Consider the following 21,864-nt stretch of genomic DNA (forward strand, 5'->3'; position numbering starts at 1 on the left):
GGGAAGAAAGGAAAAGTTTTCCTCCCCTACATGTACGCTCATTCAATACAGTGCTTTTTAGTTTCTATGTGCAGTTCTGCTTTTCCTATGAGATTGTCAGTTTCTGGACAGCAAAACCTGGTTAGCACAGTGATTACTATGGAGTTGGTGCTCAAAACACATCTTGAATAGAACTGAATTGTAGTCCTAATTTCAAAGTATTTTGTACCTCTGACAGTTTACTTAAAAAGCATACAAAACACCAATTTCACATCGACCATCTCTATTGGTATGTCCAAGGCTATGAAATTTTGCCTGTCATATTTCCCAAGATTCAATAAATCAGTTTCAAAGACATTTTAACACACTTGAGAAAAGGAACTTCTGAGTGAAAGGTCATTGCTTTCATGTTAACATTATTATTTTTCAAGACGTCATAGTCACAAAAGACTTTATATGGCTTGTCACAACTGAAGCTGAAAAATGTTATGATTGCCATTTATATTTTATTAAATAAATAGCGTTACATAAATACTGTTTATATTAGCAACACAAAACTGAATTTTTAAATCACTTATAAAATTGATGTCTTTTTCTATTTTCTTACTTTTCTAAAATGGTTTAACACTTTTAACATTTTTCTAGACTATATCAGCCACTGACTTGTACTTCAAGCTCACCCAAGGTAAAAAATTCAAATCTTCATCATTCAGCTATTATGAGAATAAATAGTTAATACCTATAACACCCTCAAGTTATTTACAGAAAGCATTTTTATACTGGTACTATTAGGTTTTTTTTGTTTGTTTGTTTGTTTGTTTTTTGCGGTACGCGGGCCTCTCACTGTTGTGGCCCCTCCCGTCGCAGAGTACAGGCTCCGGACGCGCAGGCCCAGCAGCCATGGCTCACGGGCCCAGCCGCTCCACGGCATGTGGGATCCCCCTGGACCGGGGCATGAACCCGCGTCCCCTGCATCGGCAGACGGACTCCCAACCACTGCGCCACCAGGGAAGCCCTATTAGTTTTATATGTTATTTTTAATACCTTAAGAAACAATATTCAGGAAAATTTACCTCACTTCTGCTATAATAATATTTTAATTAGGAACCCCCTGTCTTGAAAGACAATTTAGGGCATCTCAAAAGATGCCCTGAAATTCTGAATAATAAAAGAATCTATTAAATATGTTCTAAAAGCAATATAACTTTAGTTTACCAAAATTAACACATTCAATATAATATTATGTCATATGTTGATTTAGTGTTTGCTAACAAAATATGAATAAAATGTAAAATACCTAAGGATAAAATTTATCCAGGCTAAATTCAGCTTACAATATTCTAAATAAAGAACCTGAATGATATTGATTACAAATGTAGACAATTCTTTCTATACATATTTATCATTAGTACTAGATAAATTGATAAATAGTAAATGTTGAATCCCAGTAAAACAAAAACCATATCCCTAATTGTCTAAGTTCAATAATAATTGCTTGAAATATGGTTTGTACCTGTGGATACAACAGGCAAGAGTACATCAAATGTATGTGAGTGAACAGAGTGCAACTCACACAGACTCACTGCACTGTCTTGGGAACTGGGTCATTTATAAGTGTTAAAGATTTTTCTCACTTTAGTTCAGGGTGTTAATCAACGTCTTCTACTTACAGGAGGGTCTGCATCTTCAGCATAAACGGTTGTGATAGGTGTACCCTTGGCGGCATCTGGAGCCACTATCCCTTTGTAGATCCGTTTACTAAATACTGGAGGATAATCATTCATATCCTGTAAAACACAATTAAGAATTTAGTTGCTTCTGTTGAAACCAGGTGAGGTACACAGTGACTAGACCGGCTCCATCTCTTCATATCACACAACCCATTTGCCACTGTCAGCCTTCCATCCTCTCAATTCCATTACACTCACTTCAGAATGGCACCCCAGAGGAAATTGCCAGAGTTCCTATACAATATTAATGTGTGTGATACCTGCCCCATTCTACCAAAGGCCATTCTACTCAAGTAAAGAGTCTGTCACACACCCTGTGCTCCTCCAAATACATCTTTCAGATATTTGGAGTGATGTGTGAAGTTTTCTCTAAAGGTACTTCTAATGGTATGATGCAGTTTTGAACTTTGAAAAGTAGGAAAACATTCATAAAAGGTGCCCTTCTATGAGACAGGTGTAGAAGACAGTATTTTTGTTTGTTTTGTTGTTGGTGCTTTTAAAGAAAGCTCTTTAATGTTTCTGTTGCAATTGCAAATTCTTTATATATATACCTAGCATAATAGTATGATTAGAACATTTCAAATGCAAATTGTGAAATATCCTTTTATGCCATCTTACATTTTTACAAACATAAAATGATTAAAGGATGTTTTCCCTGCACCACACTACAATAATGACACATAGGTTAGATGTTCCCAGTCAGAAAACAATTTTAATTTATTTAAAGATTTTTCAAAGTGATTTATATGCATCCTTTAAATTTTCACAATTCAATGATATAAATGCATTGCTATTATGTTTATTCATTAAATGATATTTATCCGGTTCCTCCCATTTTTATGACCCAATGCTAGGCTCTGGGGACAGTGTGGTGGCTCAAGAAAAGATGTTCCTGAATTTGCCACTTAACTGCCATTTGACAGGTAAAGTTACTGATTCTGCCGATAGCTTAGCAACGTCGCCTAAATTAATCTACTTATTTGGCAAAACCACTAATTAGTCTGGTCTCCTGAGAGCAAGACCATGTTTTTCTCAAACATTTTATCTTTGATGGAGAATTTCAAATCATTTTTTTTCTCAAAAATAATGTTTATTAACCTGGCTGATTTATCTTTCCTAAATTTACTTTTTAAAAAAATAATCATTGCACCCTGCATTTTGGGGGGCACTTTTGGTCAAATATATTTGAGCCCCAAACTAAACTTGTTAGTTATCTTATTCTCCCTGTCATCTTTTTCTCACTTGACGTTAAAAACAAAAGAAGAAAATTATTCTACAGTCTTTGATATTTGCTCTGATACAACAATTTTTTTGCACAATGTAAATTGGAAACACACAAATTAACTGATTATAAACACCTCTTTTTGCAAAGAGGTCAGGATAATTAACTATTACAATCAAATCGAGCTTGCTTTTATGTTCACAATAGAGCTGACTTCTGAGTCGTGAATCTGAAAAACCCTGTAGATTCTAGTAAAAATTGGAGACCTTGAGCTGTAAGCAAAACTGAAAAATAAAAAACATCATTTTCTCTGTTTTGACATGTAGTATTCACAGCCTCTACATGAAAAAGACTTCCTTTATAAATGATGAGCTTTAGAATCTGAACAAGTAAATAAACCTAGGAAGCACTGGTTCTCTATAATGAGGAGAGTGGAGGGTATTGATCTTGAGGTTTCAGGCAGGGGGTGAATATATAAAACATTTGCATGCACACTTCCTCATGCTTTCAAGAGTGCCAATTATTTTAACAAGTGAGTCTTGTAACCAAAGGGGTAGAACTCCTCTTGCACTCCTAAATTATAACTTCTGAAGGTTAGAAAAGGAGCCCAACTGTGATTTTTCTCTACATGAGTTTCCCAAATCACATAAACTCAATATATTCCTATGAATTTTCTTCTCCCGCCCCCCCCAGGGGACATTAAAAATCTTAATGTAATCTTAATTCTTCAGGGAAAAAAATAATATGTGATTTCCTAGTTATGTCAATACAGCCGCTGACAGTGTTGAGTACAGTAGCCTTTTTATTTTTTGGCCGGGAAAGTAGTCACCGATCACCTTCTAACTGAACACACAGTGGACATTTTTATAACCTGGCTTCACAAACTGATTATACAGAAACCTAAATAATTGAACAACATTAAAAGACTGGTATCCCCCTTTGGTATGCTTGCCACTGACAACGTAAAGAATAAATCAATACAGTTATTGTAGCTGTGTTTCTTCTTCTGGTACATTGTACATATTTTGAGGTTACAATCTTTCACTGTGGCTAAGCTGTGTAGCCAGTTGCACACAGTTCTTGCATGATGCATTATTTCAGATTAGAGAATTTACTGAAATGCAATGCCAAAGAGCATAATCAATACTTCATTATATTTATGCTCCAGGGATGTCTAAAGAAAACTGTACATAAATCTGCTTCTGTACAAATGCTCTACTATGCAGCAAATTAAGGATAAACTCCACTCTCCAAACGCAAGCCCTAGTCTGTTGCCAACTGTTCCACTAGAGGGCAGTATTTACAGAAAGAAAATTTCATTTTCTATTCTCTTGTTAACAATTTTATTATTAAGTTTCCTTTCTGTGGCTATACTTTTTGTTGGTCTGAACAAAAATTACTTTTCATGTTTCTAAAGAGTATTCTGAATATTACCATCTTGAACTAAGACTTGATCTTCTTAGAAAAAAAGATTGTTGTACAAGTACGCATAATTAGTTTCCATGTATCAAGCAACGAAAACTGCACCTGAAGAAAGTTATCTAAGAGGAAGAAAATATGAGTTTCATTTATTTATTTTCTAAACTCAAGTCTAAAATAATCACAGAAACCATTTCTGCTTTGACAGACCACAGAGTAGATTTAAGGAACCCTTTTTAATGAGCATACCAGGAAGACAGGAACTTGCTGGTGAATTTACAAATTAATGGCGCGTTCTCTATTGAAAGCGATGAGAAATAGATGACAGAATTTTTAATTTCTGGAATCATAGGCTGAAAGCTGTTCTGGATAAGAGGCTTTTTTCCTGACAGAAGAGTACTAACTAGTTATATTCCGATCATCTTTCTTTAAATGATGAAAATATAGAGAACGTCAGCCCTCATCTTAAGCTCTCATGCATGCTCTGTGAGGAGACCAGATGGTGTGTGCCAGTGGGTGGAATGGCTCCTACAGTACCCTCTAGTGTTATCACTAGCCACATAGAACCGTTGGCTGCCCTGCCCTCTGAAATCCCTTAAGGCTTATGGAGCCGATGCCTCCTCTTCCTTGGCAGACGACACAGTTGATTTTTTCCTCTGCCTGTTACCAGTTCTGTTCTGCACTACCAGACACCCTCTATTTACTGTTTCAGTTGTTTTTTTTTAATATTATCTACCTTCTGCTGTTTCTTCCGTTTTGGTTTCTTTACTTGCCTTTCTGTCTTTTCTGACTTCTCTACCTTCTCTTGTGATTCTGCCACGTAGGGTCATAAAGGCCCTATCTCCAACCAACCAAACAAATCTTTCCTTTTATGTTTTGCATGGGGCTCTCTTAAACACAAGCTACAAACTTACCTCAATGTTCTTTTTTGTTTTTGGATCAAAACCTGTACTGGGAAGATTCTTTCTTAGCTGCCTAAATTTGTTTTTTGTTTTGGATCGGTTTTATTTCTGAGTTTGAAGCTTTTCTGGATTCTTGGGGGATAGTATTATCCCTAATGTAAGGTAATCAATGTTACACTTTGCCACAAGTAGCAAAATGTACACTATAGCTCTCAGTATCACAAACATTGATGGAGCTCCCACTGTGCATTAGGTAGTACTTTAGGTGCTGGGGATATGGTTACCACCAAGAAAGATACAGTGCCTGCTGGTACTGAGCTTACAGTTTAGTGTGGAAAGCAAAAAATAAATAAATATTAGCAAGTGTGATGGATGTTATGAAAGAGAAAGTATAAGGATGTGATGGGAATATATAGTAAGGAGTTTAAATTTCACATAGGATGCATCTCTGTTACCTGAACAAACTGCCTCAACACTCATGCACTCTGGCAGGTGAAACAGTCCTTCAAAATTGATGGTTAAATTAGAAGAGGTTAACATTGTGTAATGTTGACAAACCCACTAATTTAATACAAAATTCCATTCCCATCTAGTTTCTCTGAACTGGAATGGTAATATAGGGGGAAGGCAGTTGATAGGTTTTTGGATTTTTTTTCCAAGCCATGACACTGTGGTCAATTGGGAGAATATGTGCACATTCTAAGCTTGAATATTTGAGCATCAATTCAAGTAACATCACCCTATTTCAGACTTCCTCAAAAGTGCATCACAATTATATATATGTATGTGCGTATGTATATGGTTTATTTTTACTGTATATCTGACATTATGCTAAGTGTGTTAGATTTATCATCTCAATTAATTTGCCTAAAATAGATGTTAGCTATTATTATTATTGTTCCTATTTTTAGAATAAGGAAACTGAAGCTTAGAGAAATTAAGTTGCTCACGATTATCCAGCTAATAAAGGGTAGAGCTAAGATTTAATTCTGGTATGTCGGATCCTAAAGGCATCATTCTGCTACTTGCAGGTGAGGAGAAAGGGAACTGGCAAAGTCATCAGAAGATTATACATAAAATGACTTGAGTAGGATTTTCGTTAAAATTCCACACATAAAATTTTAAATACCTCTTTCCAAAAATATTTTACATTTTTAAGAATTCTTCTAACTAGTTACTACAATTTTATCTTGGCAACCTTGCAAGCTTCTAAACACTGCATGATTCTAATCTATTTCCCTGAAGATAATTTTTATAATTATTTATGAAGCTTTTTTTTTGGTAAAAAGAGACTTTCAGCAGTCGTATTTGTACATTTTAAACAACTTATTCAATATTTAACCCTACAAATAGTTATTTTCACTAAAACCTAATAAAGTTTTTTCCAAATTGCATTCTTTGGAAAATTAGTCCTATCAAAAGCTTTACAAATAAAAAGAAATTCCATGATCAATGGTGGGAAATCACATTTTATTTTCTTGAGATTCACAACATACACTAGCATATTTAAGGCTCCTATATAAAGGCCTATGGCATAGAAATCAGTTTATTTTTATATATACCAGTGTTTCCCAAATCTTCTTGTCTATGTAATATTTTGTGTATGAGACACCCAGTACCATCTTGAGGAGCTAGTGCTCTATGAAGCATATCATGAGAGACCCTGATGATAATAATATATTGAAGGCACAAATTATTACTGTTTGGAATACTGTATGACTTTGGTGAAGTCAAGTTCTCAGAGTACATACTGAGGACACCAACATACCAAGAGTGCCCCCCAGTATGAGGCAGCCAATTCACTGGGGTAGAGATCGCAGCTATAGTCATGATAGGATTGGAAAATGGTACCAATGCTTAGCAGTAACTAGTATCAACAAGGCTTATCAGCATCTATTGTCCCCACTGGGAGAGCTGTGGTAAGGCAAGCCTGGTCTCATTTGCCTTGGCAGGCAGGGAAGAATGTGATAATCACTGAAGGGTAAAATTACTTAATTGTGTATACTCTATAAGTAAAGCATTTTCTTGGGACTCCCAGAAATCAGTGGGTGATATATGGGGAGCCATAGCAATATAAATTACTCCTGTTTGAGATATTATGTTATCTCTGGGCTTGTACATTTTTATCTGTTTCCTCTGGTTTGGTTCTTTAGTGAAAATATGTTACATCTTTGTTGTAAACCTGTAGAATAGCAGAATAGGCAGATACTTTAAGAAACCATCTGAATCAGCCCTATGACACGCCCTCCTTGATGTATTCATATTCTTTAAACACGGAAGTGAATATATTAGAAAGAATATACTCTTAAGAATCTGATAGCACAGAATAGAACAGAGGGTACTATTTGAAGGCCATAGTCCTAAATGGGTATTTTCTCCAGGTGAACCAACCTCAAGGTGAAAAGCAGCAAGTCATAAAAAATAATGATCAATCGGGAGGAGGGAGGAGGGTTAAATTAGAAGTATGGGATTAACACACCGCTATATATAAAGTAGATAAACAGCAAGGATTTACTGTGTGGCATAGGGAACTATATTCAGTATCTTATAATGGAAAAGAGAAAAAAATATATGTATGTATAATTGACTCACTTTGCTGTACATCTAAAACTAACAATATTGTAAATCAACTATACTTTAATAAAAAAAAATAATGATCAATTTATTAGACCATACTCCCACTAGTTGGTCCATTGAAGATATCTTTTACTCAGTCTCCTCCCTCCAGAGCAAGGGAAGGAAAGATGCTATAAATACTGAAATGTCCAGAGTTTCTGATTTGTTTGAATCCTGGATTATCTCCTTGTCTCTCAAACCACAGCTCCTTTGACCAAATCAAAACAAGGACTCTACTAATACTGTCACCACAGAACATCAGCGGCAAATCACTGCCTGTCAGGTGTCCATAGTTTGGCAAATGCCACCTTGGTACTGGGCATTGAGTTTCTATCTATCTTCTTTCCTATACACTTTGGGGGTAGGAACATTCCTTTCCTTCGCAGAAGAAGAAACCACTCTGAAAGATGAAAATGCTAGCTCTATCTTCCAAGACTCACTGTATTTCCTAATAACCTCAGCCCTTCTAGATGGTCTTTCATTTCTGGTCCCTCCATCTATCCCTGCCTACTCCCATACCTGCACCCTCTTTTACAGGTAAACACAACCAGGGGTGAATTCAGTCTCCTTCCTTCACAGAAGCATCTCCCTCACTCTCTCTCCTACTCGCATGCAGCCATTCTATCTAAAATTACAATCAGCAAATGACTTAAGTCATCTGTTTATCTTGGACAAGTTCTTTACATTCCTTTTAATGCTACCCAGAATTATATACACATTTAAATATTTCAACCTTTCTGGCTTATATTCAGCTTTTGGCTTACTATAGAAAACAGATCTTCTCTTTCCGTGTATTTTCTATATTATATTATTATAACTCAGATTTTTGTAAGGGCAGATTTTTCTCTGGATTTTATGTGTAAAACTATTTAGAATTTTATTTCATTTTCCAGAGGTTTACCCATATCATGTAATTTACTATTATCACAGATTCAATTCTTATAGATATTTAATAAATATACAATGAAAAAGGCCTTGTCTTATAAATGTTCTGCAAAACCTTTGCAACAAAAATACATATTACTTGTACGATCATGATTAGTTTTGTTTTGAATCCTTGAAATTTGACACCAAGAAAACTCTTTGCAGGTGTCTGTGATAAAATTCCACTTTCCTTCTACTGTGAAAATATTTTTCCTTTGAAATAAATATTATTTCAATTATTTCAAATACTTCAATTTCCCCATTATCACTTCAATTTTAAAAAAGTTTGATGGACTAGATAGGAAGTACCTGATCTTTCTTTTTTTCCTTCTTTACAAAAGAAATTATGTTTCTGCTCATTCTCAAAGAGAGATCTACAAGATGCTTTCCCCTTGGTGACTGTTTTGGGTAGAAATATCTCTTGGCAAATACTATGCAATTATGTTATCAGTAAAACAGCTTGTCAGTACTGCAAGTAAACAGACCAACAGCAGAAAATTTGCAAGCTTGGGAAAGATTTACATTTGTAGAGAAATGAGAATTGTATTCCACTCTTCTCTTCAAAACAAACAAATATGGTATTTTTATGGGCCCCAATAGTATACAATACAGTTTTAAAATTCTCTTTGTGATAATCTTATCCTGAGTGATGAGGAGAAAGGAAAGCAAGTGTCAGCCTGCATTTGGAGAAATGTTCACCAAATTTTATTATGCTTAAATAACCTTGAAAAAGAAAACAAAGTGGCACTGAAAAATGTCTAGAATTAAATATTAAGTTTTGTTTTAAATGTACAATAATCCAGAAATAACTTTGTATAGGTCAGGAACCCTTGACCAATGAAATAGTTTGACTTCTCTAAATAAGATAGAGCAACTGAGACAATAAAAATTAGATCAACACTCTTATTTCTAAAGAAAGAAGGAGCCCATCAATGAGCAACATTTCGCACAAGCTGATGTAGAATCCTTGAGTGAATCCCCTGTATTAAAATAAAGGGGTGGTTAGGGAATGTAGAAGGCATTTTAAGAGACTTAAGTCCCAGCTAGAGAATGAATCTTATTTAGTGCACATCCTGCTTGTTCAGATGATAGTTTGGGACTCAGTTTGACACCAATGACTTCTTCCATCAAAAAAAAAAAAAAAAAAAAAAAATCCAAGCACATAAGTCTAAACTGAAATTAGAGCAGCCAAGCTAGAGTCTATGAGGGATTATAACTCTCCATTATCAACCACATCTATCCTGAGAGAGAAGGCTACATACCACTTGAGCATCCATCTTTGAATCTGGGAATTATAGGGTGAACGTCCTTCGTAGCAAATCTTTTCTTCACTTATTGCCCAGAACAGCCAATAGATGGACCATTTTTTCTATTTAAAATGTTTTTAGTGTTCAACACCATCAAAGCATATGGGTAGGCAAAACCAGGTAGATGGTCCAGAAGCCATTTTGCTCATTTAGTTCATTTAGGTCAGTCTCATCTTTTAGTCTTTTTCATGTCTTTACCTATCATGGCATCTTCATAACCACCAATATTATCATGTTCCTAAAATTTTTGTAAGCAGATTTCTAAATTTCTAAATGTCATATCATAATACTGTGGCAAAATAATATTTCTAAATATGCATTGAAGCCCCTCAGGCCCTCGATGATTCTGTATTGTTCCTGGATCCTTCCCTAGACTACTAGAGCACTGAAAATCAATGTCTCAGGAAAGAGAGACATAAATAGAAAAGCAGCTTACCCCAGAAAAGATTTTGATAGTTCACATTGCTATTCCCAAAGAGAACTTAATGCTGAATAAAATTTTAAGTCCCTGAAATGATACATTTACAACTCCCTGAAACAGATAAAATTCTTAGGATAGAGAAACACAAAATGGAAGGAGTAGATACAGAACCATTGTGGACCCCAGAGAAAGAAGGAATGCAGACCCTAATAAAATACTCCAGATAGCTTTAGGGCATCTGAGAATGGAAAGGACTTGTGTTCCCCTTTCCAATGTATTGGGGTTGGCCAAAAAGTTCGTTCAGTTTTTTCCATAAGGTGACTCTAGTAGCTAACTTCATTCGAAAAAATTGTTAGAATGTATTGTGACAGCTGCCATATCAGCGTGCGTTTAAAAAAAAAAACATCAAAACTGTTGAATTTTTGTGTAGCCATTGTAATATTGAAGATGGAAGAAAAAAGCAACATTTTTGGCATGTTATGCTTTATTATTTCAAGAAAGATAAAAATGCAACTGAAACGCAAAAAAAAGAGATTTGTGCAGTGTATGGAGAAGGTTCTGTGACCGATCAAACATGTCAAAAGTGGTCTGTGAAGTTTCGTGCTGGAGATTTCTCACTGGACGATGCTCCACGGTCAGGTAGACCAGTTGAAGTAGACAGCAATCAAATTGAGGCATTAATTGAAAACAATCAACGTTATACCACGCAGGACAGCCGACATACTCAAAATATCCAAATCAAGTGTTGGAAAATCATTTACACCAGCTTGGTTATGTTGATCACTTTGATGTTTGGGTTCCACATAAGAGAAAAAACCTTCTTGACCATATTTCCGCATAGGATTCGCTTCTTAAACGTAACAAAAATGTTCTGTTTTTTAAACAAATTGTGATGGGCGATGAAAAGGCGCTACTGTACAATAATGTGGAACGGAAGAGATCATGGGGCAAGTGACATGAACCACCACCAACCACACCAAAGGCTCATTTTCATCCAAAGAAGGTGAGGTTGTGTATACGGTGGGATTGGAAGGGAGTCATCTATTATGAGCTCCTTCTGGAAAACCAAACAATTAATTCCAACAAGTGCTGCTCCCAGTGAGACCAATTGAAAGCAACACCTGTTACCATCAGGTAATGCAAGACCACATGTTTCTTTGATGACCAGGCAAAAACTGTTACAGCTTGGCTGGGAAGTTGTGATTCATCCGCCCTAATTCACCAGACGTTGCACCTACAGATTTCAATTTATTTTGGTATTTAAAAAATTCTCTTAATGGAAAAAATTTCAATTCCCTGGAAGCCTGTAAAAGGCACCTGGAACAGTTCTTTGATCAAAAAGATAAAATGTTTTGCGAAGATGGAATTATGAAGTTGCCTGAAAAATGGCAGAAGGTAGCGGAGTAAAACGGTGAACACATTGTTCAATAAAGTTCTTGGTGAAAATGAAAAATGTGTCTTTTATTTTTCCTTAAAAACTGAAGGAACTTTTTGGCCAACCCAATAGTTTAGAGAAGACAGCAGGACTCCAGGGAAGAAGTGACATCATGTGTGTACCAGCAGATAAGCCTAATTCAACTGTAAAGTAAAGGCAATGGAATAATCCCCACATCCCACCCTGACTGCAGGATTATCTTAACAACAACAGCAAAACACACAAGAAAATCCACACTCAAAGATCTTACAGTCAAGAGCATTAGAGCATTTACCTATATGATAAACATAGTTATGCTAATCATATACTGGTGAAATCTTTAACAATCTTCTATGTTTTCATATCAATATTTTATTGTCTAAGAAAACCAACTGCATACCTTATTTATCAGGTAAACAATCAAACAAAAATGCAACAAAAGTGATGATTTCTTGTACCATCATTTATACCTGGCAGTGCCCTTTAAGAATGAACATTGTACAAAAGCTGCCTATGACCTTCTGTGCCTTATAACCTGTGTACATACAGCCCTCTATGGAAAGCTGCTTTCAAGAACTGAAGTCATTCCCAGAACTTTCCACATGCTTTAGGTAGCCAACTAGAACCAGATGCTGTAAAGTCCTGAGTAATTTATCATAGGTGAATTCTGCTAAACAATTTACCTCAAACACATTACAGATTGTAATTCTAGGCATCTCAAGCGGCAAACTTTAAATGAACATAGGTTCCTATGGTTTTCTGAATGATCTCCAGAATCAGACAACCTAACAAAACTGGTGAGTCAAATAACTTGATCCCATTCAGTTAGGATACATTTCTAGTGATGTAAGGTGACTGCAAGAAGTACAAATAGTCCCTCTGTATAGCAGACCAATGTGTGGTTGCCAAATTTGTATTGCAGTTCTACCATCTATAACTAAATATTAATTCAAAATTTACACATACTTCCATGTTTTCTTCTGTCTAATTTCATAGATTTTATTTTTTTAACATGGAAACCTGGTCTCAGTGGTTACCTGGCAAAATCTGAGTCATAATCATAAATCATATATTTTTTGTAGAACATATACATTTGTGAACACAATATGAATTAAAATATCTATATTAAAGTGAACTTAAATTGCTTACCCAATTAATCTTATTCATGTATTTCATTCATGGACTTATTGAAACTTTCTATAAGCTTCCTTGTAAAGTCTTCATTTATCATATAGATCTTCTGTATCCTTGTCACTCTCCCTTTTTCGTTTTCCTTCTCTCCTCTCTCACTCTTTTGCTCTCACTCTGTGTGAATCTGTTTCTTTCTGACTAGCTCTGTCTTTTTAACCATTCAAACTCCAGTCGGGTACCAGAGAAAACATGTTAAGAGGGTAGTTTCAAATTTGTACTTTCTTCCCCTGACCAAAAGTCATACAAAACATGTTTATGAAAGCACTTTTATGTCACCAAAGAAATAAAGGTCATCTGAAGTCATTTTTTAGTACTAAACACCTTTAATAAAGGAGCTCGAGGATCATCTGTATGTGTATATTTGTAACTGAAGTATATTTTTCAACATCTGATACTCACACAACCTGTGTAAGAATCATCTGTGTACTTTTCTAATATACTGATGTCTCAGATGCTCCTGTGAGAAAGGTGCCCCTTTGGGAAGGAGCAGAGGGATCTGAAAGTTTGGTATGCAGCTCAGACGACCTTTATATACACTAACATGTGAGAACTGATGAATCTTTCCTCATGTCTTCTTTTAAATACACAGCTTAACAACCACAAGAAACCCTAAAGGTGGAAGACGACATGCTTTTCTAGGCAATCAACTGGTGCAGGGTATTTTATTAAGCTAGAAGGCAAATCTAGAGAGGCTGAGAGAGTCCCCAAGGTCACAGAACTTGAAAATGGTTGAGCAAGAAATTAACCCCAATTCCAACTGATTCCAAAGCTTGTTTCATTCCAGAATCTTGAGTTCCAACTAAACTAAACTAACTAGTTCTTGGGGGCTTAGAACTCTTAAACTTTCAGAATCCTCTTATGTTTTTTTTTAATTTGTATTTTTTTAAGTTGAAGGATTTGGACGAAGTTATTATCCCTGGTGCTGTGGAATTTGGACTAAAGTGTAGTCTAGAGAAATTATGACTTGATTGAAGTCACAGAGCTAATGGTGGACCCAGGGAGACACAGTGTTTGAACTCTTATTTAGTGGTTCTTTCTAATTTATTTTTTATAAGTTAAATAATATAGTAATTTCTCAAGTCTTTGTAAATACTGTACATTCAAAATTTTATGTTCTGGCTCTGGTACCACATATAATTATGAATCCTGCCCCCAGATATTATACTATAGTGTGGATTTAAAAAAAAAACAAAAACAGGAACTACATGTAGAGAGTACAAAGTAGGCAACCAGAAGTCATCTATATTCCTTACCTTTACTATCACTGTGACAGTAGCAATACCAGGTGGCATTGTTCCATAAATATCAAAGGCCTCCACTAGAAAAGTGATACTTGCTTCCTGGTCTGGAAATGCCTCATAGTCCAAACTCCTTAAAAGGGAGAGTTCTCCTGTAAATGGATGTAGTGCAAAAATGTGCTTCACTTCCGGACTTCTTATCCGATAAGATACATTAGCTCCGAGGTCAGCATCTGTGGCCTGTAACAAATTAAGAAGAAGAATGGTTATATCACTGTCATTGCCAAAATAAAGAAATGCAGGACTGATGGAAGTCATGTGTCAGTACCTAGAACAGCATGAAATGAATGATGATCAAAAGGCATGTTTCAGAGAGAAACATTTTTTAAAGTAATTTACCAGATAGAGGGAGAGGGAGAGAAAGAAAGAGAACAAGTCAGAGACAGAGACCCATGAGGTTTTGTCATTGTTGATCTTGTTACTGTATCTATTTTATTTGAAAAAATCACTAATTAAAAGGATCATACCACAGTAAAGAAATAAATATTGTCATAAATGATTGCTTATTATTTCCTAACGATTGTATAACCATGAAAAATAATACCTTAAATAAAAATAAGTATTAGTGTGTGCTTTCCATAAACATAACAGGTTATTAAAGGGCTATATGAAAACGTAAATGTATCTTCTCACAAAGATCCTATAATACATTTCTAGAGATCACTCTATTATACCTCCCTTCTTTTAACTAATACTTATTGAGTGTGCACAAGGTGCTATAGAGATGCACAAGATGAATACAAACAAGATACCTACCCTCCAGATTACTGTCTCAAAGAAGAAATAAGACAGAAATACCAAAATAAAAGGGATACATGGATGGACCTAGAGATTGTCATACTGAATAAAGTAAATCAGAGAGAGAAAGACAAGTATCATATGATATCACTTATATGTGGAATCTAAAAAAATGGTACAAATGAACTTATTTACAAAACAGAAATAGAGTCACAGATGTAGAAAACAAACTTATGGTTACCAGGGGGAAAGGTTGGGGAGGGATAGATTGGGAGATTGGGATTGACATATACACACTACTATATATAAAATAGATAACTAATAAGGACCTACTGTACAGCACAGGTCTCTACTCAATACTCTGTAATGGCCTTTATGGGAAAAGAATCTAAAAAAGAGTGGATATATGTATATGTATAACTGATTCTCTTTGCCGTACACCAGAATCTAACAGAACATTGTAAATCAACTATACTCTAATAAAATTTTTTTAATTCCCATTTCCAAAAATAAAATCATTAAAGCGAAACATTAAAGCGAAACAAAAAACAGCTGAGAAAACAGGTTTCAATAGGAAGTCTTATAGATGACTCTTTCATTCAGTAGTAGAGACTGGCAAAGGCAACTCTGGCAGAGGAAATGGAATGGAGCAAGGACAGAGTGGGGAAGGTCAGGGTGTGTTAAAAAATGCATGCAGTAAAGCAAGCATCTTTGTGAATCTCAGTCTTGGCCCCCTCCAAACAGTTATCAACATCACAATGGGAAAGATACTGTTAAAGCACAGATTTTATGATGTCACCTTCCTGCCTAAAAATTCTTCTTGTTTTCCATTTCATTTTGGATCAACTCCAATCTCCCTAACATGGTGAGAAGGACACATATATTTTCCAGCCCTTTAGCTCCTCACTCTTCTCTCCTCCAGGATTTTGAGCAGGTTCTTCCACTGCCTTGAATATTCTTTCTTCCCCCTTGAATGCCTCTTATTTGCCCCTCAGTTCAAAATTTAGAAATAAACTTTCTCCAGGAAACATTCTCTTTGTTCTCAAGATTAGGTTAAAGAGCCCCACCTGTGATCTCCCAGGTTCCTTGCATTGAGGACCTCTATATTAATTACCAGTTACTTGTCTGTTTGCTACACCAGACTGAAAATTCAATGAAGGCAGGAAACCTGTCTTGTTCATGTTTGAATCCCCAGAGTCTAGCAGAGGACTTGGCATGCAGTAAGCACTGAAAATATGCTTATTGAATAAAGGAATGAGTGAATGAACAGATGGATAGAAGAATAAATGGAGAAAGAATGGCCCTCTCCTTGGCCAGCATCTGCCTTTTTTAGATGTATTAATGTTTGCTAAGTAAACACATATTGAGTTGAATTATGGAAGAAACACAAGTTCTTGAAATGCATGCTAACAAAATTCAAGTTGTAGACTGCAGGTTGAGAAAGGACTATATTTTTTTCTTACAAAATACACTTCATAGACCACCTATGTCAGAATTAAAGAGGTTGTGCTTAAAATGCAGATCTCTAGGCCAATCTAACCTACTGAATCAGAATGTCCAGAGTTTCTGGTAATAATTTATTTGAGGACTGAAAAAAAGAGGCTTAGCTATGAAGAACTAATAAAAAGGAGAGTTAGACTTCTGGAAGGATGCCAGTTGTGTACGGAAAGTGAAAAAGATATTACAAAATAATAGGTACAGCAATATCCCATTTCTGTAAAATATGAGGCAATTCTGTACATGTATATATGCGTATGAATGTATATATATATGTACACACTTGCATACATGTGTATTTATATATATATATGTAAATAGTTATTTGATATTTGTGTGAGCACAAAACTAAATGTAACAGAATACACATAAAATTTAATACCGAGTAACTTTGGAGGTACAAGGTGAGAGTCTATTAAGTTTTTTTTTAAATAGTCTCGTATTGTCAACTGTTGCAATAAACATTTAGCATTACTTTTGTAAATTAAAAAGAAATCTGTTAAGAAGTGTTATTCAATTTCTCACAAAGGCAACTTTTCTCCCTTTAAATTTTGGTATATGTCTAAAATAGGGTTGTTAGATAAAGCACAATATGTAATATTTGAGTAATATTTGTAATATTTGAATGCTTATATTCAAATTTACTCGCTTATCTGAAATTGAAATTTAACTGCATATGCTTTTTTTTTTTCTTTTAAATTTACTAAGTCTGGCAGCCCTAACATGAATGTCAAATCTTATACAGAATTCATGAAATAATTGCTTCTTCCACACACCTCTACTTGAAGGAAACTGGTCCCGGCTGGCAGATTCTCTTCAACGACGACAGTATATGTTGAATTGGTGAACACAGGACTATTATCATCAATATCCAAAACCCTGATGGCCACTGTTAGAGTTGAATAACGAGGGTGTACCGCTCCATCAGTTGCCACAACAACAAGTTCATAGTAGTCCCTGACTTCTCTGTTAAGCTTCACTGATGTGTAAATGCTCCCATTGGATGTGATATGAAAAAGATTATTGAAGTTACCCAAACTGTAGTGTACTTGGCCATTTATTCCAGCATCAGCGTCTGTTGCCTAAATAAAATTAAAAACAAAGGAATTCACATAGTACTCTTTGTTATGATTTTTTCACATTACATTTTGTTACGTTGCCCTGCCAGAAGGGGATAGTTAAAGAATTATGGCATATTTCTAAGCAAATATTTTTTTTCTCTAGGGAGAAAATTTAAAAGATAATGACAATGTAGTACAAAAGTCTAGAACATGAAAAGAAATATACTATAGTTTAATTGATGTTCTTCATTCAAAATGAACATAACATAATTTGATACCAGTAGAAATAACAATATTATATTATGACAGAAAATTCACATTTCAAAAATACTGAATTTTTCCTGTATTATCATTTCTTTAATAGATTTTGAATTCTAAAATTTAAAAAAACATTTAGGTTTTAATTAAACATAACTGACAACTTAAGATTTTACAGCTTTTTAAATTCAAGCACTATATGTGTGTGTGTATATATATATATATATATGTGTGTGTGTGTGTGTGTGTGTGTGTGTGTATAAGCACCATATATATATAACTGCATTTAATCTGCCTGATATTCTTATGAATAAATATCATTGGTCCCATTCTACAAATAAGAAAGCTGTGGCTTATGTACTTTAATTATCTTGCTTAGGGTTACACAAGAAATAAATACCTCAGTGCCCCAGTTCTTAGTATAATGTCTTGCATATAAAACTACTTAATAAATAAATATTTGTGGAATTAATGAATGTTAGAATAAATTAATGCAAGGAACTGAGATTTAAAACTAAACATGTTCCAAAACCCAAATAGAAGTGAAAGTATAGTAACTGTAAAGCAACTGCAAAGGGCTCTTCTTTAATATTAGAATACAATCTCCAAATGATAACAGAATTGTTGATGCTATAATAAACCTATTGTAACTGAAAATTTTATGTAATATTAAATCACTTTGCATCAAATAAAATGGGTAAATTTTGAGTGACTATTCTTCTGATGGAGTGTTACGAGAATTAGTGTTATGAGAATTAAAATAATCTAAAAATCAATTAATTGGAATATAAATTATGATATTTCATTATCAAATACAGTACATTTTGTGCTAAACAGTTCTATGTTATTGTTTCTCAAAGAAATTGGAATGAATCTTAGCATCTATAAAATATTACATAATTATGCCCCAAACTTCACTAGGGAAAGGAAGGAAAACAAGACACTTGGCTGCATTATGAGCCAGGGACACAATAATCACTTAATATCTACAAAGCCTGGGATGCAATATAATGTATTTTGAACAGCACACGAGCAGATGTATATCCACCTTTACAAACACTGGGGAAGCATGTGGGGTGGGTTTGCTGAACACTTGTGCCTTGTTTGAAACGATAAAGCCCAAGATGTCCATAACTGCACTCCTTCTGACTGTCATAATGCCAGACATTCCAGCAGGATTTGTCCCTTTTATTCATCAAAACACAAATGCCCCTGGGAGGGCATTACCTCTGGAGTTTTAAGCCTGAGAAAAGATAGAAGAGTAATTGCGGGAATGTCTGAAGAGGACAAAAATACTGTAAAAGAGTTGAAGAGTTTCCATAGACATATTTTCTTCTACTTTTACATTTTTCCTAGAATTTGTCTTACAGATTATTGACATATTAGTCAAGCTGGTCATCTTAGTGGAAAAAACAAACAACAATACTGCCACATCCCTTACAAAAAAAAACAACCAATCAAACAAAAAGTGTTATTTTTTGTCTTAAATCACTGCTCAAGTAAATAGAAAAATACAAACCAATAATGTAAGTACGTTCTATTTCATTAAACCAACACTCTTAAAAGTTTCAGGGACATTTTCTGTCTGTGGGTATTTTTATGTAATCCATAATTTAAATGATTCTTGCTCAAGATATATTCTTATTTATCCCCATATTGGAAGATTTATTATGATAGAATGATTTAATTTGATTAATATGGCTGTGTATGTATATGTGTGGGGTGGAGGGGGATGTTAGGTATGTATTGTACTATGTATGTCCAGCTACTTAACTAATATCTCTACTAGGACACTTTATGCGTATTATATGAGTTTTCTATTGTTGCCATAACAAATTACCACAAATTTAGTTGTTTACACATTGCGAGTTTATTATTTTATAGTTCTATAAATCAGAAGTTCAACATCGGTCTCACCTGGCTAAAACCAAGGTATGCATAGGTCTGTATTCCTTTCTGGAGGCTGTAGGAAAAGATCCATTTCTTTGCTCATTCCAGTTATTGACAGAATACAGTTCCTTGAAGTTGTAGGATTGAGATCCCCACTCCCTTTTTACTTGTCATGTAAGGACAATTCCCAACTTCTAATGGCCACCCACATACCTTTTCTCTTGGCTCATAGCACACTTCTTCCATCTTCAAAGCTAGCAATGGTGGGTCAAGTCCCTCTCACATTTTTTGAATCTCTCCTTCTTCTATCTCATCTCTCTGATCCACTCTTCTATCATCCTCTTCCACTATTAAGGGCTTAGATGGCTACAATGGGCCCGGCTGGACAATCCAGGGTAATCCTCCCATTTCAAGGTTTTTAACCTTATCACATCTACAAAGTTAATTTTGTTATGTAAGGTAACATATTCACACATGGGATGTAGCTGGAGGATCATAATTCTGTCTACCATAGAATGAGAAGCTTAACATGTTTCTAATTAACTTTTGATTATTTCTATGTCCAAATCTTTGTCATCTCCAATTCCCCTACTTCACTAAATGGTTCTTCCACTGACCAACAGATTACATAAGAAATAAAGAAGATGTTCCTGAGATCTACTTCTTCTACCTTCTCAATTATTTATTTATTCAATAATTTCAGAAAAGCTTATTTTAAAGCTTTTCTGAAATTCAGTAATTTCAGAAAAGCTTATTTATTTATTCAATAATTTCAGAAAAGCTTATTTAATACTATGTATGAGGCTCAGCTCCAAGCTGTGAGATACATTGGTATATTAGGTAACAAGGTCCAAGATATGGCATTTACAGAAAAATCCCTATTCCATTTATAATACATTGTTTCCAATGTATGCAATATCTCAATCCTAACCACCTTGGCCCAAGCCACCACCAACTGTGGCTTAGATTGCTAGATTATGTGTTTATTTTCTTTTCAGTTATTTCCTTTCAGAGAGATCTTTTATAATAGATAAATGACATCATTCCTCTTAATATCCTCCAGTGATTTCCACTGCCTTCAGCACCATTCAAATGTTTACCATAACCAAGAGTTCTCCTACTAAATATTACTTTCACTGTGTTCTGGAATAATGCAAATCTCTCCAACCTCCAAATTTCTCCAAAGCCTCTGCCTAAAGGGCTTCCACTATTATTCGCTAGGCTAAAACCCATTCATCTTTCAAATGTCCATTTAAACATCACTTCCTCAAATGATTCCTCAAATCACTCCTGAAATGTAAATGAGACCCTTCTGTTATACATGGCAAGAACTCCATATACGTATAATTTATATCACTTTTACTAGATTTAAATTATAGATTTATTAATGTGATTGTTTAACACTTGTCTCCCTTCTTACAAGTGGGAAGACTGTGATCATCTTGGCGGAACTACTGAATCCAGGTCTATACGGAAAAATATCATTTTTATAAAGTAAAAAGTAGTATTCTGTTATGACCTAGATAAGAGTATGATAATAAGTAAATATCTTTGCATTTTTAATGTTTTGTAGAGTGACAAACAGGGACTATGTAGGTTAAGATAGCGAATGACCTTGATATATAAAAAGAAATTGCTACCTTATAGAAGTGCTGTTTAGTTTCAGTGTTTCCACTATATATATTTTTTGATATCATTAACTTTGGTATGTCACTTGTTCCCTCTAGGTCTCAGGTATCTCAACTATAAAATAAAAGATGTGAAGTGGAACAGCAGTTTTGAATCTCTTTTGCTACCATTATACATGTCTGAGATGAAATTCACAGACATGGCACAGATCATCAATTATAACAAGAATAAGAAGATAGCTGTTGCATAATTCTCTGTAATCTAGTTGCAAAGCCATTATTCTGTTCCACTGAATAAAATATATAAAAATTTAAGTGAATCAGCATTGTTATAGATGATATAAGCCAGTAACTAGTATTAGAACAATG

General features: G+C 34.7%; 1 protein-coding gene across 1 annotated transcript in view; it reads right to left on the reverse strand.

Annotated features, from left to right (window-relative positions):
- PCDH15 (protocadherin related 15) overlaps positions 1–21,864 on the reverse strand; it is a 1,039,293-nt gene that overhangs the window by 161,943 nt on the left and 855,486 nt on the right. The window contains exons 21-23 of the mRNA XM_067710150.1: positions 17,435–17,740; positions 14,379–14,603; positions 1,650–1,766 (exon numbers count right to left, since the gene is read on the reverse strand). Of these exons, the coding sequence (XP_067566251.1) occupies positions 1,650–1,766; positions 14,379–14,603; positions 17,435–17,740 (648 nt within the window). The remainder of the gene's footprint in view (positions 1–1,649; positions 1,767–14,378; positions 14,604–17,434; positions 17,741–21,864) is intronic.

This window comes from Pseudorca crassidens, chromosome 16 (assembly GCF_039906515.1).
Source record: "Pseudorca crassidens isolate mPseCra1 chromosome 16, mPseCra1.hap1, whole genome shotgun sequence".
In the NCBI taxonomy this organism is placed as follows: Eukaryota; Metazoa; Chordata; class Mammalia; order Artiodactyla; family Delphinidae; genus Pseudorca; species Pseudorca crassidens.